Here is a 15,472-nt window from a genome sequence, read left to right on the forward strand (position 1 = left end):
ATTATTGCTAGTGTAAGATTAAAATAAGTTTCTAAACAAACAATTCAAACTTTTTACTTCACATTTTGTTTGAATAAAATCAAGTTGAAATACTTTCAGATAAAAAGAATATCAGGCATATTTGTTTTTTGAGTTTCAGAAAGCATATAATGCTATACACACTGTGAAAGATATTCATAAGGTGCATGGAAAAGATACACCTAAACTTCAAACATGTCAGATGTGGTTAAAAGTTCCATTCAGAAAATTTTAAACTGAAGGATACAAATGTACAGGATGCCCAAAAGCTGTCAACAAAGAAAGATTGCAGAAATAAATTATTAAAACTGACTAATAACAAGTTGTAAACTTGCAACAGATTTCTTAATATGTCACAGACATGTATTATTAAAACACATTATTGACTTGGAATTGTTGCAAAACATGATGTTTGGGCTCCAAATGTATTAAATGGAAAAAAACAAAACTGGATCGAGTATAATTTTGTCTGATGAAAACAGGCAACTCTAGGATTTTGTTTTATTTTATTTTCCTGGCTCTGTTATATAGCTATCGGTCAAAAATGACCCCCCATGATTTTTATATTTTTGTACTTGGGTCCTTGAAATATTAAATGCAAAAGAATTTGGGGGTTTTTTCTATATGTATGGATGTTACTATGTGTGGGGGGCACAATTTCATTCACCCTCTTTGAAAATTAACAACTCATGTTTTTTTTGTCAAAAATTTCTAAAATTTTCCAGGGAGGTTTGAGTATTAGGGGGATTGATGCTATTAAATTTTAGTGGTTAAAGGTCAGTGGGGTGGGGAGATAAAGGAGGGTTATGTGTCACATCTTGAGTAGTGTCAGACTTAATGACTATTTTACTCATTATTACCATTTATAATTTTTTTTTATAAAGCCTACTCTCAAAATTAAGCCTTGTGCTATTTTATAATAATCAAAAATATAAAAAGTTTTTAAATAAAATATCATAACAGATGACAACACACAGTTTTAAATGTTGCTGGAAAAGTTAAAAATCCAGCAACGAGTTGTTTAAGTAAGTTATTTCTATCATAGAAAATTTTTTATGTATGACAAAATTAAATTAATCATAATTATTTTTATTTTAAAATTTGTTCTAGCAGGTCATGTTTGTTCAGTCAATTACTAAACAATTTTTTTCAAAAACTTGTGTTCAAATACCAAATTGTTTGAGTACTGAGGTACCACTGTATTTCATTCATCATTTTTACAAATGATTAATAACACAAAAATTAAACATTTTTAGGTATTTAGTTTGTCAGTGTGTTTTGTTATTATAGATTAATCTTAAAGGCTAAAGTCTGAAAGCAATGACAATGACACCTGGTTGATAGGAAAGCTAAGATAAAGTTATGATCAGTTTTCATTAAAATAAACCTGACAAAAAGCACAAAACAAATTGAAAATGTCAATATTCTAAAATCCATGGAAAAATTGGATGACAAGCATGTTTGCTTGAATTAAAAAAATATTGAATAACAGAATTTGCACTTAAAAATTGTGACTATTTGTACAGGGGATTTTCCAATTCCCAAACCATGTTGGATTGAAACCACGTTGTATAAATGCCATGTTGTACTAAGGATACCTATACTTGTTAATGTAACAAATATGAAGAATCCTGACATTGTGACTTATGTCTTAATGTATAACTAGAACATCATTATAATCTTTTAAGATAATGTTAATGTAAATAGCAATAATAATGTTATTAATGAGATTAGTGTTTGTAACAATGATAGTCTAAAAATTATATGATTTTTCTGTGTGCTATCCAGAAATTTTCTGGATATTTAAAACACTATAACATACTCTAACACAAACAAGAACATATATATTGTTTTATGAATTGTTAATAATCTTTTATTTTTGTTTTATTGTTGCTTTTTATTTTGTTGTTTATAAAAATGGTTATAACCAATTTTTTTCTTATAGCTAACATAAAATAACTAAAATGATTTAGAGATCTAATATATAATTTTAGAATTATACATGTAAATGTTTTTATTTTTTTTTTTATAAATTAAAACAATTATTTTAGAAATATTTTCACTTGTAAGCAAATAAAACAAAAGTACATTTCCAATATAACACACAGCAATTTACACTAATGAGAATGACTTTATTTACAATGATTGATACTATCAATAAAAGTATAAACAAATTACACATTCGTGCTCAGTGTGGCACATGAAAATACCCACACAAAATACCACAGTACCACAAAGGAGATATGTGCAAAGAGAACATTATCTCTTTGAAAAAGATAATCACCTGGCTGTTTAATACTATATTGGCTTTTTCATTTTCATTGATTTTACCTACCAGTTATAAACAGATATCAATTAATGAAATGTATTTTGGACAATTTTGAATCACATATAATAAGAGAAAAGTTTAAGATTCCACTGAGACTAATTGTTTGTTTGTTTCTTTGTAAGTATGATCTCTTGGCAAATTTTATCATGCAAGGAACACATTACCAGTTAATAAAACTGCAGATGGCTTATCTTAAATTGATAATGACATATGACAGAAAATTGTCATTTATGTGTTTATATCCTTCTCACTTTTCTATTTAAAACTAAATTCATTTGACAAAACATAATACTGATTATCACCAAGCTGTATAAGTTAAAAGGCACAAAATATTCCATATCTGGATTCTTTTGCTACTGCACTTTAATGACCTATCCCTTAATGATATAATACAAATATCTGGAAATTGAATAAGAGACATTTGTCTAAATGATGATATAAAATTTTTGAAAGCAAAATGTTGCAACTTGAATGACATTTGAACTTTTTTGTGCAAATTACGAAATATTCAAGATGCAACATTTGTACTTCATAATAAATAACACATGGAGGATTTAGAAGGAAGCTCTGATCTTGGAAGCTATTTCCATGATATTCTTATTAGCTATATTCATTCATTATAAATTATTCTTTATCATTCATGCAGTATTTAAAAAAGCTATTATTTTGCAAATTTTTATAGTATAGAATTTTCTCAGTTTCTCCACAAAGGCTTGAACATGTCCTTGACCGAAGATAAAATTCCCTTCTTCTCTTCCTGTTGCAATTGCGAATCACCTACTTGATTTGGGGGAACTTTGTTTTCAGATCCACCAAATGGTTGATATGCCCATAATTTTCCTTTTAGGTCAAGAGTTGTTGGTCTTTGTTTACCAGCGTTGTACAGTTCTTCCTGTGTCATAGTAACTTCTTTCTGAGGTGTGAATAGCCCTGTCAGGAAGTTGGTGGGTCCTTTCAAAGTTGTCTCTCTCATATCTTGGACGTTCGGGACCAAAGCGTCCTTTGTCTGAAGGGTCTTTGGACGGGGCTGATGTGGAGTAGATGGTGCTATTGGGGGTCCTCGCATATTGTATCTCCTCTCGTGACTCTACAGTTACAAAAAGAACACACCTTGGTTACATACAATAAAATACATAATCAGTACAGTGATGGTCTATATAACAAAATAAAAATAAAATAGTAATTTTTAAAATTAAGTTAACTACACAAATAAAATTAATACTTTACAAAAATTAATTTAAAAACTATTGATTGTATTAATTAATACAAATTGTATATTAGTTTTATTAATTTATCATGTTAAATTATTAAGATTTTACTTTATAAGTATGAAATTTTTGTAAAATTAGTATTTTAAATAAATAATAATAAAAAAAATGAAAACAGACCAATCACTGTACTAATAATTTTACAAATACAAAACAATTTATTGAATTATAACATTTTTACTAAACAAAATACAAAAGATGGATGTTACCATGATTACAGAGGGAGGGCGGAGCACACAGTAAGTAAAGTTCAGGTTTCTCAGGGTAGTACAAAGGATAAACACATCTTCATCCTCTATGAAATATATAGCTGGATGGGACAATACTAAATGACAAAACTAAAGGAAAGTGCTGTTAACATCTATGGATAGCAAGCAATTAGAAAGCAATAGTAATGCATAATTTATTTGCTATTTTTGAAGCATTCTAGTACCGTGCAGTTGATTACTATCATGCAGCGTTTTCAGTGGTTGGGTTTTAGAGACATTGTGCTATCAGAAAAAAGCATTCAGCATGCATGAAATTTGTATAGGTTTTGAACATATGTTTAGGAATGAACAACAACATTAAGGTTTGACGAAACATTTCTCCTGAGAAACTTGAGAGGGCCTGGAATGCTCCGCCCCTAACCTTTTGTCCGACTCACATTCCCCACACCAGGGGGACCCAGCTTCTCTCGTGTTCGAGTGTCACGGTAGTCAGGGGGTGCTTCTGTCAGGAAATTAGAGGGTACAAGTCCCCGAACACCATTCAGTTCGCCCATGAAGAACCCATCTTCATCCATCTCACCATAAACGTAGATGATGTCACCTGTGCTGAAGGCTAATTCCATCTAATAGTAGATGGTGATAAGAATAGGTGTCAAGATTGATTTTTTATACTTAGATATATTTTATATAGAGATTATATTTGGGGCCATTTTATTGTATGATAACTAATGTAATTATAGCTATTATTGTTTATTGTGCTTTTGTATCTTGCCATTCTTGTGATTTATTAGTTCTTGCTGAGCCTTCAGGTGAACATATAAGTCAGTGTTTATTAATTTTGATTAATTAATTATTTATTTATTTATTTATTTATATAATTATAAAATATAATAAATCAAGTAAAACTATATAATAATTAAGATTAAAAAAAAGTAGTTTGCATGCTAATTTAATACTCTATGCACCTGGAAGCTACAGAACTTCAATCACTAATAAAATCCTATCCTACTCATAATGCTACTACTATTAAATAATTTCATGCATTTAAAGCATCCCTTGGTTAGCACTGCTAAACAGTAATCTAACCATGCAGATGCTACTAATTGATAAAATTTTATTTAATTTAAAACGAAAAAAGGGGATTGTATAAAATATTATATATTTCATTTAACATTTACGATACCTCTGCATCAACATTTGGCGACAGTTCCTGTGGGTCATAGTCATATAAAGCCACCATCCTCCGTACTGGCATGCTGTTTCCCCACTGTTCGGTACCACGGTTACCTATCCACAAAACCCATCATTTGGAAAATATTTTATGCATTTTATGTATCAGGATAGAAATGTCACCATTTTGGACTTAAAAAAACTCTTATTTATATAAAATATCAAAAGTGAAATTTAATGAATTATATTTGATATTAAAAATATTTATGAATATTCACAAAAAAGGCAAGCTTTGAAAGCAAAGTTAATTATCAAATTATTAAAAATATATCTACTATTGATAGCAAAATTATTGGCTCCAAATGTATTGAAATATTTTATATATTTCTATGTTATAACTGTAAATAATAATTATTATAACAACAGCTTGAGAAAATTTTACAGATAATCACATATGTGTCAAATTAGGTTTGGTAATGAATTAATAATTTTCTGAATACTGTAGCATTTATCCAAAGTATCACTTATAAAGTGAATTTTTCTAGACATTTCATTTAATGTATAGAAAAATCCACTTTACTATTGTTATAATTTTGAAAGTATTAATGATATATTATGTTAAATAAAAATTTTATTAGGCTTTTATTAAGACAAGAAATTAATTATTTTTAAATATTACATTTGCTTACCACAATATTTTATTACAATGAAGTTTTTTTTTAAATAGTTTTAATTTCATACTCACTTTGACTGAATTATACTCAAAAATAAAAGATTTATACATTAATTATTAATTTTGTTCAGAGAAACTATATCAATATGCAAGAAAGAAATTTAAGAAACAATATTATACCTTGTGCAGCTATTGAATGATGTGTATGATGGGACCTGGAAGATACATTTTCATTTATTAATTGGTGTGACATATCTTCTTCTTCAACTTGAACTTCTGAAACCATATTGCATGGCACATAACCTATTTGTCCATTAGCTTCCCCTCTGTAAAATCCATCAGCATCTTTATCACCATAAATCTAAAATTGAAATGACCAATTATGAATATTCAGGAAGAAATTCTTTAAAAAATATAGATAAGTACCAGTAAAGTAATTTTTCCTACAGTTTTATTTCTAAAAGAAAAACTAATACACAAACTATATATTTGGATTTTGTATTAGTTTGAAATGTTAATAAAAAAATCTTTAATAATATAAGAATTCTATTATAAAATTATTTAAGAATTTAAATGTTATGTTTTCTTATTATTTAACAATTTTTTGAATATTTACTTAAAGGTTTAAAAAACTTTTGATATACACTCAAATCAAATTTAATTTTTGGATTAGATTTCATAAGACATGTATTAACAATGTTATGATTTCCTATATTTACATATTCCTTCAATAAATGAAATTTAAAATAAAAAATTATTGAAGCCAATAACAAATTTAAGAAGAATAGTATATACTAAAACAAAAAACAAGATCAGTGCCAAAGCCAGGTTATTTTACACCCTAGGCAAAGTTTACAAGTGTACCCCTTATTTCACAAGTTGGATATCTTTTAAAATGAAATTTTAAATATAAAAAATAATTATTTTGGCATGCTTTACATATTGTGTATTACTTTATTAATAATATATCATTATTCTAAAAATAGAACATTTTTTTATTCTCTGTTGTGATTCATTTATAAAAAAGTTATAAAATAACAAAATTAATATTTTAAAATGTTATTAATTAACTTAAAATGTTAAAAAATTAACATTTTAAGTTAATTAATAACTTAAAATGTTAATTTTAAGTAGTGGCAAGTTCAAATCCTTTAGGTAAGGAACAAAAAATAATCAAGAGTTAAATAGTAAAATAAGTTAGTGTGATGTGTGAAGGATAAGGAAAAGAATCAATACTTAAATCATATATCACTATTTAATTTAACATTTTTAGTGAAGTATGAATAAAGCATAGATGAAATTTTGCACCATAGGTAATTGCCTAGTTTGCCTAAATGGTAGCACTGCCCTGGATGTAATATGTAGATATATAAATTTATAAATCTATGAAATAATCATTAAATAATATGATTTAAAATTATATTTAATATAATTATCCTGTATAAGTTTTTAAAGCTTTCTGTAGAAAGTATTATTGTACTGGGCAAATCTCAAACCAAATCTGGTATACATAAAGTCTTGAGTGTGCAGTTTCAATTTTTGGAAAATAATTTACTTCAAAATTTAGCTGCTAGAAATGTTTTCTTACTATGCATATTATGTATGTTTTCTAACAAATTTCAGGAGTAAGAAATATACTGCAATAATTTTATTTCAATTACAGATTTAGAATTTAATACAGTAGAGTGCCATTTATCCGAAAGAATTCCAGTCGGCAAATTTAATTTTCGCTAGTGCTGTGGTACTGCAATCTTTGGCTATATCTTGGGCTACTCCAATATTTCTTTTGTTGATGTGTGTTTTAGCTGGCAGTACTGGCACTTTTGTGTGGTGTTTTTCTGAGGACCGTGTGTCTGTCATGCTGAATTGAACGTTTTTGATACTAGATTAACTTCTAAAGTATCATTTTTTTTTTGTTTTTATATTTTTCAATATATTTATTTTGTTTGTGAAAAATAAAGAAATAATTTTTAACGATACAATAGCCACGATTATTACATTAAAAAGTTTACATTAGGCTTAACATTGACGAAAATTCAACACAAAGCGACACGTAACGGAGAAAAATTTCAACATGGGATATTTTTTCGTACACAATCGGTTATCCGAAAAATAAGTTATCCAAACAACCCCAGTCCCCAATTGATTCGGATAAACGACGCTCTACTGTATTAACAATTAATCAAAACTGTAAAGTTATGGCTGTATATGACTTCATCTCCATGCTGTAAAAGTTGCATTCATGACATGACATAATTGATGGCAGAATGTAACTGGTCTGCATAGAATTGTCATACATGAATTTGTCTTTTAAAACAGCTAGATTGGAAAAATTTCTTTAATAAATAAAGCTCTTTAGGTAACCAGGAATAAACCTTTGTTAGGCTACATGGGTAAGCTGAAAAAATTCTGACTGGTATTTTTCCTCTTTTCCAGTCAGCACTAGACCTATTAGCTACATTCCAAGTGTAAAAGAGTAACAGTAGCCTAAGTTTACATGAAAGCAAAAATATATATTACCTATACTGCATATGGACACAATTTAGTTTAAGAGGCTAAGCCACCTCATCATTCCCATAGCTATGGTTCAGATCACAGGGTCTAGATCTGTGACCATGGCAGCTATAAAGTCAGAAATGGTCTGCTAATCACTATTGTTCAATAATTATTGTTGCAATAAGGTTTGCATGTTTATGCTAATATATATATGGGTGCACCATATTGCATAAAGGCAATGTGAGCACCAAGACCTATGAAAGAAGTTGAAATAATATTCTTCACATTTCTTTTTAAATTTGTTAGAAAACATACATAATATGCACATTTAGGGGATAGGAGTGACTGTATTAACAGGTCATTCTGTTAATGAGTGGGAACCACTGGTTTAGTGCATTTTCCAAAGTGTGTGCCACTATGTGAAGTACTTCTTGGATTGTAGTAGCCAAAGACTACAGTTAATTAATTAATTAATTAGGATGCCACGGCTTCCTCACAGGGGCAGCGTGAAATATTATAAAATGTTCATAATTTTACTTCCACTTTTAATTCAATGTGATAAGATGCGACATCTAGCAGACCTGATGCAAATGCATTGGTATCTGTACTTATGGTGCTCTTTAATTAAAAAAATATTGGCTATTTTACAAATTGTACTTATTAGAATTTGAGATAGGGCAACTTAGGAAAATCAGGATTTAGCAAGGGTGTCGAGAATCAAAAAAGTTTGGAAACCACTGCACTAAACAATTGAGGTAGAGCAAGACAGTTTTTTTAACACTTCTGAACTAACATTTATTTCAGCAGTTGAGTGTCCTCTCAGTACAAAAACTAAAAAACAGATTAACTTCAAAATTTAATCACCATCAAGTGTAAATTAAACTTCCCCAAAAATTGAAATCGTGTACTCGGGACAGTATGAAAATTGCCAAATAGTTCTTTCTACAGAGAGCTCTGAACACCTACTCTTTTATTATGACCACCCTGTACTATTGGAATAAGTATATTTAACAAACATAAAATTAATATATACTATTAAATCTAATTTTTGGCATATTCTGAGTGTCTCCTGGTAAGTCTAGGAGAGTTGGCAACTCTATTTACACAATAAAAATTTCCTAGCAGATTTTTCAAAAATCAAATTTAAAAAATAATGTTTAAAACTTAAAATGTTAAATTAGAATAATGATGTAAGAAATAGAGAAAATAAATTTTTTAATTATAATTTTAAAATTTTATCAAATTATTATTATAATTATAATTATTTCAAAAAATATTTAAATACTTACAGCAAATTCTTCAACATTTTCATTTTAAGAAATATCTAATTAAAATAACTTAGGCAAGCTTTCAACAGATATAATAGTCATTTTAAAGACAAATTAATTTACAATTTATAAAACTTTCTTTTATATAAAATATTTTAACACATGTAAATTGATTGTCTGTTTATTGCTTGTTATAAATTTATAAAGAATGATTTTTTTTCCAGTGTTAATTTTGTTAATTATTTAATAAAACTATACATTTAGTAAATGCTTGACTATTGTAATTTTATCTTTATCTTTAATGTGTAGTTACATGTAACTACATATTAAACATTTTAAAGATATACATATATTAAATATATTCCAAAAAGATTATAAAAATTCAATGGAGTCAGAAAATTTCTCTTTTGTTTTCTTCTTACATAAATGTAAAATTACGAAAAAATTTTACATTTATGTAAGAAGAAAACAAAAGAGTACATATATTAATTTGTGATTTACTTGCCTTAATGAGTTGCCCTTCTTGAAATGGAAGTTCCTCTTCAGCAGCATCTGGATTTGGAGACATAGTCATGGGATCATAATCAAACAATGCAACAAACCATCTAGCTCTGTTATCTGGAGGATAAGATCTTGTACTATATTCTGGATGTCGACCATGATAACCCATGCCTTCACGATAATCATTACCACGATAATCATCACTTCGTCGATGTGAAGCACTTCTTGGATTGTAGTAGCCATGTTCGTGTTCTGGTGGCATATGCCTCCTTGTAGTCATATCAGAATAGTAATGGCCATGCATTTTCGATTTGTGTGTTCTTGAATAATGAGTAGAACCCATACGACGGTCATGTCTGGCAAGTGAATCGTATTCTTCTTCTGAAAAATTTTCCAAAGAGTTGCAGCCTTCACTTGTTGTATCTTTAGTTATTTCTGTTACAAGTAATTTATTGAAAGAATAAAATTTTAATAAAATGTACAAAAATTAAAGCAAAAAGAAAATTAAATGGTATATAGTAAAATCTACTTATTGTAATCACTTTGTGTGACTTGACTATACTGATAATATTAAGTGGAGTAAGACTCATTAATAAAAATTCTGGTTTTATTGACTTTCATTAAAAGAACATGTTAAAAACAATTTTTTATTATTATTAATTAATAATAATTCATGCAGTATTGTCTGCTTATTGTTTTCTTGCAATACAGTCTTTAACAACAGCTACAGAGAGAGCTATTGATGTAAAAATTTCAGCAATTTAAATTACTGAACTAGTACTTATAAATGCTAAATGATAAGACTGATAACAATTGCAATGTTAAGGCAGATAGTGCAAATTTATCTGAATAAAATGATATTGATCTGAGTTTTGGTAATAGTTAAAAGTTAAGAAATGTTTTATAAACATTTTAACGTATATATTTAAGTCTTGTTAATTCTGATAAAATTGAATGACTGATTACAATAACCAGATTCCACTGTATACAAACAGAGTGATTCTCTATGGCTTAACAAATTTTATTACGGGATGTCAATAATGATTTTACAGGAGAGAAAGGGAAGGTTGACTAGGAATTAGTTTATAATTAATAAAATTCACTTTGAAATGAAAGGGACTGATGTTTCTTTAAATATTAAAAAACTTACAGTACAGTCTCAATTAGCTGATGTAAATGGGATCAAAAAATTTCATATATAGTAATTGAAAATGTTGGATAATATGGAGTTTGAGTAAAGCAAAATACCACAGATATTATATTTACAATATAAATTTATTTGAATAAAAAGTAATACAATATAAAATACTTATAAGTCTACAATTAAATTGCAATTAACATTGCAATTAAAGTTAAAAAATACAATAAATTACAGTAGAGCATTGATTATCTGACCCCCAATTAACCGTCACATTGGTTAACTAACTGTTCTAGTCGTCAAATTCAAATGTCCGCTAGTGATATGGCGATACAATATTTGGCTATGTGTATACTTTAATAGTATTTTTATGTGTTTTAGCTGGCAACATGGCTCGACCATGAAAGGGAGCCAGTATTTAAACGAGGCTTAATTTTCTAGTTTTTAACGATACAATAGCAACAATTATTATTTTTAAAAAATTTTTGTTAGGCTTAACATCATGAAAATGAAACGCGAAGTAGGTTAATAGCAATATACTAATTACATGAGATATACTAATATACTATACTAATAATGTAATTTTTCATATTTTTCGGTTATTCGTTTTTTTCAGTTATCCGACCAACCCCAGTCCCCAATTGAGTCGGATAATCGATGATCTACTGTATTTTAAAATATTCTTACCTTGTAATAAAATAAGTAAAAAACAAACAAATTATAGAATATTTATTTTTTTGTTATTGCATTAGAATTGCATTTGTATGTGTACTATCAGATTATTAAAGGTCAAATAATTGAGACTTTACTGTATTTTTTATATAAATTAAAAAAAAAAATTTGAAAAATTTAAGAGGTTAGTGATACTGAATATTAGCTTTTAAATGTGCAATATGCAGCAAACAGATTTCCTTTTTTAAATTTAGTAATAATTTAATGCATAGTAGTTATTGATATAGCTTTTAATTATTATTTTTATTAAGCCAGAACATACACCAGAGTGACATGACAAGTGATCTTGCATCTGACATGCCACTTCAAATGGAACCAATGGAAATGTGTGTGTCAATACCTATAGAAGTAACATGATGTAGGAGTGACACAACTTTTGCTATGTTAATGTCAGGCTCCACTTTTGTCGGGTGTTACTAACAACTTAGTTCAAAAGAAAATTGTTTTAATTTTCATTAAAGTCAAGTAACAAACTTAGTTTTCATTATAAGCATGAAAGATGAATGAATAAATTTTTCTTTACTGATTCAGTAAAATGATTGAAATTTTTCTGGATATGTATTTAACTCTTTAAACACATTGAAAGCATTATGTTTTTTTCAAATTTTCTTGCATAAAAAAAGGATGCATCCAAAAGTGTCATTTACCTCCATTATAACTAGTGTAATTAATAATAATCACTAAGTTTAATCATCATCATCAGAAGCAGCCATGGTTACGAAATGAATTGCTGCTAGATCATTCTGGTTTGCTTTGAGTCACACATGATTCTCATTACTTGTATGTCACTATCATGTTATTTCCAAGTTATTGCCAGATCACTTTCCATGTCTTTGGTATGCACTCTGTCTGATATTATGCAAAATATTTTTCTAGTCAATAGAAAAATATTACAACTGCAATGAACTGTAAAGATATTAAAATAATCAGTTTATGATTAAATATTGCAATATAATATGAGGAATAATTCAGGGAACAGTATGGAAAAACATATGTGGTTCCAGAGAAAGGTAATGAACAAAAGATATAATAGCATTAATATATGATATAAAATATTAAAGATATAATAGCATTAATTAGTTAATGCTATTATATATTTGTAAAATATCGTATTTCTACAATTCTAAGATACATATTTTTACCCATTTTTATTTGTCAAAAATAGAATTTATGGCAACTTACTTTTGCCATCTATATATTCTGAAAATTTGTTTGCAAATAATTCTTATAAAATAAATTAATATTTATTTTAGATCATTTATTTACTGTATATATTATGTTACTTTCATTTTTATAACATTTATTTTAATACTTACCTATAGATGGAATTGTCATATGAGTAGGTGGATATATTTCCTTATCACTTAAATTATCTTCAGGTTCAATAATGACTTGGCCTGAAGAATTTCTCCTTTCATTTAATAATCGATTGAATCTTCGTTTCTCATTGGCAGAGAGTAAAGTATCTTCCATCCTATACATATGTTCCCTCTGACTTCTTGGTGGTGAAGCTCTTTCTTGCAGTCTGTCTCTATTTCTGACATCAATAATTCTGGGTGATTGGCGTATCATTCTGGTATCTGTTCTGTCATGTGACATTTCTCTGTCCTGATCCAAGCCATTTTCATTAATAGAAAGTGATTTCTCTCGTTCCTGTAGTTTATATAGTAAGTGTTGTGTCATGTTATTTCAAAAGATGCATGAAGTGTAGAAGTGCCACATCACAGGCAAAATTATATATTTCTAATCATGCAACATGCACTACTTTAAAAATGCTTTAGTTTAGTAAAAATTCAACATTACTAAAACCTGTATAATTAAAGGATTTGTTTGGTAAGAGAAACTATCTAAATGGGATAAATAATAATTAATGCATTCTTCATACAAGAATGTAATATTTTTTGTTTATTTAAAAAAAAAATCACTTACTTTTTAAATTTTTAAACTTTGTGACTAATTACCAACATTTTATAATGAAATTACCGTTTGTGGAGGAATATTTGAAGAGTATTATTATTATAATTATTATTATTATTATAGGAATTTTCACTTTAAAATAAGACATACTGCACAAATACAAACAACAAATCACAACATAAATTCTTTCACTGCGATTTTCACAGTTACAGACCTCCAACCTTTCTCCCGCTTCATCTTCTATCTCCTCCACTATATCGGGCAGCTCTGACCTACTACCATCCTCTGCATGATCTTCTGTTAAGCCCTTCTAGTAAAAAAACGTAATGCTTTTGTGCATTTTATAGCCCTGCCATTATATTGCAGCTAATATGTCCTTTGATACAACAATCCATGCTTTATAAACTATATTAAACTGACTTTTACTACATAGGAGTATGTAAAATCATTACATGCTTAGGATTATGGCATATCTTCTAGGAACTACATATTATATATATATATCTAACTTCTACTAGCATGGTTACACAAAACAACACTAACTTTAATTGTGTACCAATATATTGAGACTACTTTAATAGCATTCATCTAAATAAAAAAATAGATCTATAACCAAGTACTAACAAAAATAGTGGTGCTAACTTGTGGAATAATTTAATCTACGGATTTTGTGTTCATGCAAAAGTTGTGCAAATGACAAAAGAAAATTCATGTTTGATGATGTAGTAAATTGTTTGTGGAATGAATGTTTAAAATTTATAATTTTAATTCTAATAAGTTGTTTTTATTTACTTAAAATTAGAAATATTTTATTATTAGATATTTTTAATTTTAATTTTTGGTATTGTAGTATTTTATTTATATAAAGTGTAGTATTTCAGGTAAAATTTTAATTTTCAAATTAAGTATTTGTTTACAATATTGTAGTAAATATTAAATTACTTATTAAAAAAGTTGTTTTAATAATTTAAAAATAGATACTGATAATAAAAAAAATATCATAAAGTTTTTTAAATTTAAGTATTTAATTACAATCATTTTAGAATAAATTTAAAATTATAAAAAAATACNACTGCCCCATATTTGGGTATTAGACACGTGAAGAAAATTCGGAATATTGCACGTGGCCAGAACGGAATGCGATTTTAAAAATTTTAAAATATCGTTTTCAGTTTGTTTACAAATAATTCAAATGTACAATTATAGACAATGAGACTGACAAACAGACAGACGAATGGAAATCAGACGAAGCGCAAACACGATAGAAATCGATTAAATCAACTCAATATTTGTTTGTAAAAGTAGATAAAACAACTCTCGAATTAAATAAGTTTTCTAAATGGAAAAACAACTTTTTTTTTGTTTTGTCTGCAGTATTTTAAATAAAAACATTCTAAAATTAAATTAATATGTTAATAAAAGATGATCCTTATAGAAAAGATAACTTTTACACGATATATTTCATAAACGATATTTTATCGTTAAATAATATTATTTGAATTTCTTGTATTTTTATCTATTTCCATTTTAGAATATGAGATTTAGCTCGAACTATTTATATTTTATGAATTGAATTCGATTAAAATAACCTTTTATTTAAACTAATTTGCATAAGCAGCATCCAAGTAAAAGTAATGCATTTGTGAAAAATGCTTTATATTATAATAGCGTATATGTATATACAGTATAAGTAGTACGTAGCCTAATAAAAAATTTATCATTATAATTCTGTATTCATGTTACATTACTTTAT

The 15,472-nt window shown here is 27.5% G+C and overlaps 1 protein-coding gene across 1 annotated transcript in view; it reads right to left on the bottom strand.

The window, feature by feature from the left end:
* Nucleotides 1–2,083: 2,083 nt before the first annotated feature.
* Nucleotides 2,084–15,472, bottom strand: part of LOC111613206 (RIMS-binding protein 2-like) — a 62,207-nt gene continuing 48,818 nt past the window's right edge. Inside the window, exons 22-28 of the mRNA XM_023354553.1 lie at nucleotides 13,934–14,029; nucleotides 13,119–13,455; nucleotides 9,937–10,367; nucleotides 5,848–6,028; nucleotides 5,008–5,111; nucleotides 4,262–4,447; nucleotides 2,084–3,434 (exon numbers count right to left, since the gene is read on the bottom strand). Of these exons, the coding sequence (XP_023210321.1) occupies nucleotides 3,042–3,434; nucleotides 4,262–4,447; nucleotides 5,008–5,111; nucleotides 5,848–6,028; nucleotides 9,937–10,367; nucleotides 13,119–13,455; nucleotides 13,934–14,029 (1,728 nt within the window). The 3' untranslated portion in view covers nucleotides 2,084–3,041. The remainder of the gene's footprint in view (nucleotides 3,435–4,261; nucleotides 4,448–5,007; nucleotides 5,112–5,847; nucleotides 6,029–9,936; nucleotides 10,368–13,118; nucleotides 13,456–13,933; nucleotides 14,030–15,472) is intronic.

The sequence above is a fragment of the Centruroides sculpturatus genome, unplaced genomic scaffold, assembly GCF_000671375.1.
Source record: "Centruroides sculpturatus isolate CEXI.00-Female unplaced genomic scaffold, Cexi_2.0 scaffold1942, whole genome shotgun sequence".
Lineage (NCBI taxonomy): Eukaryota > Metazoa > Arthropoda > Arachnida > Scorpiones > Buthidae > Centruroides > Centruroides sculpturatus.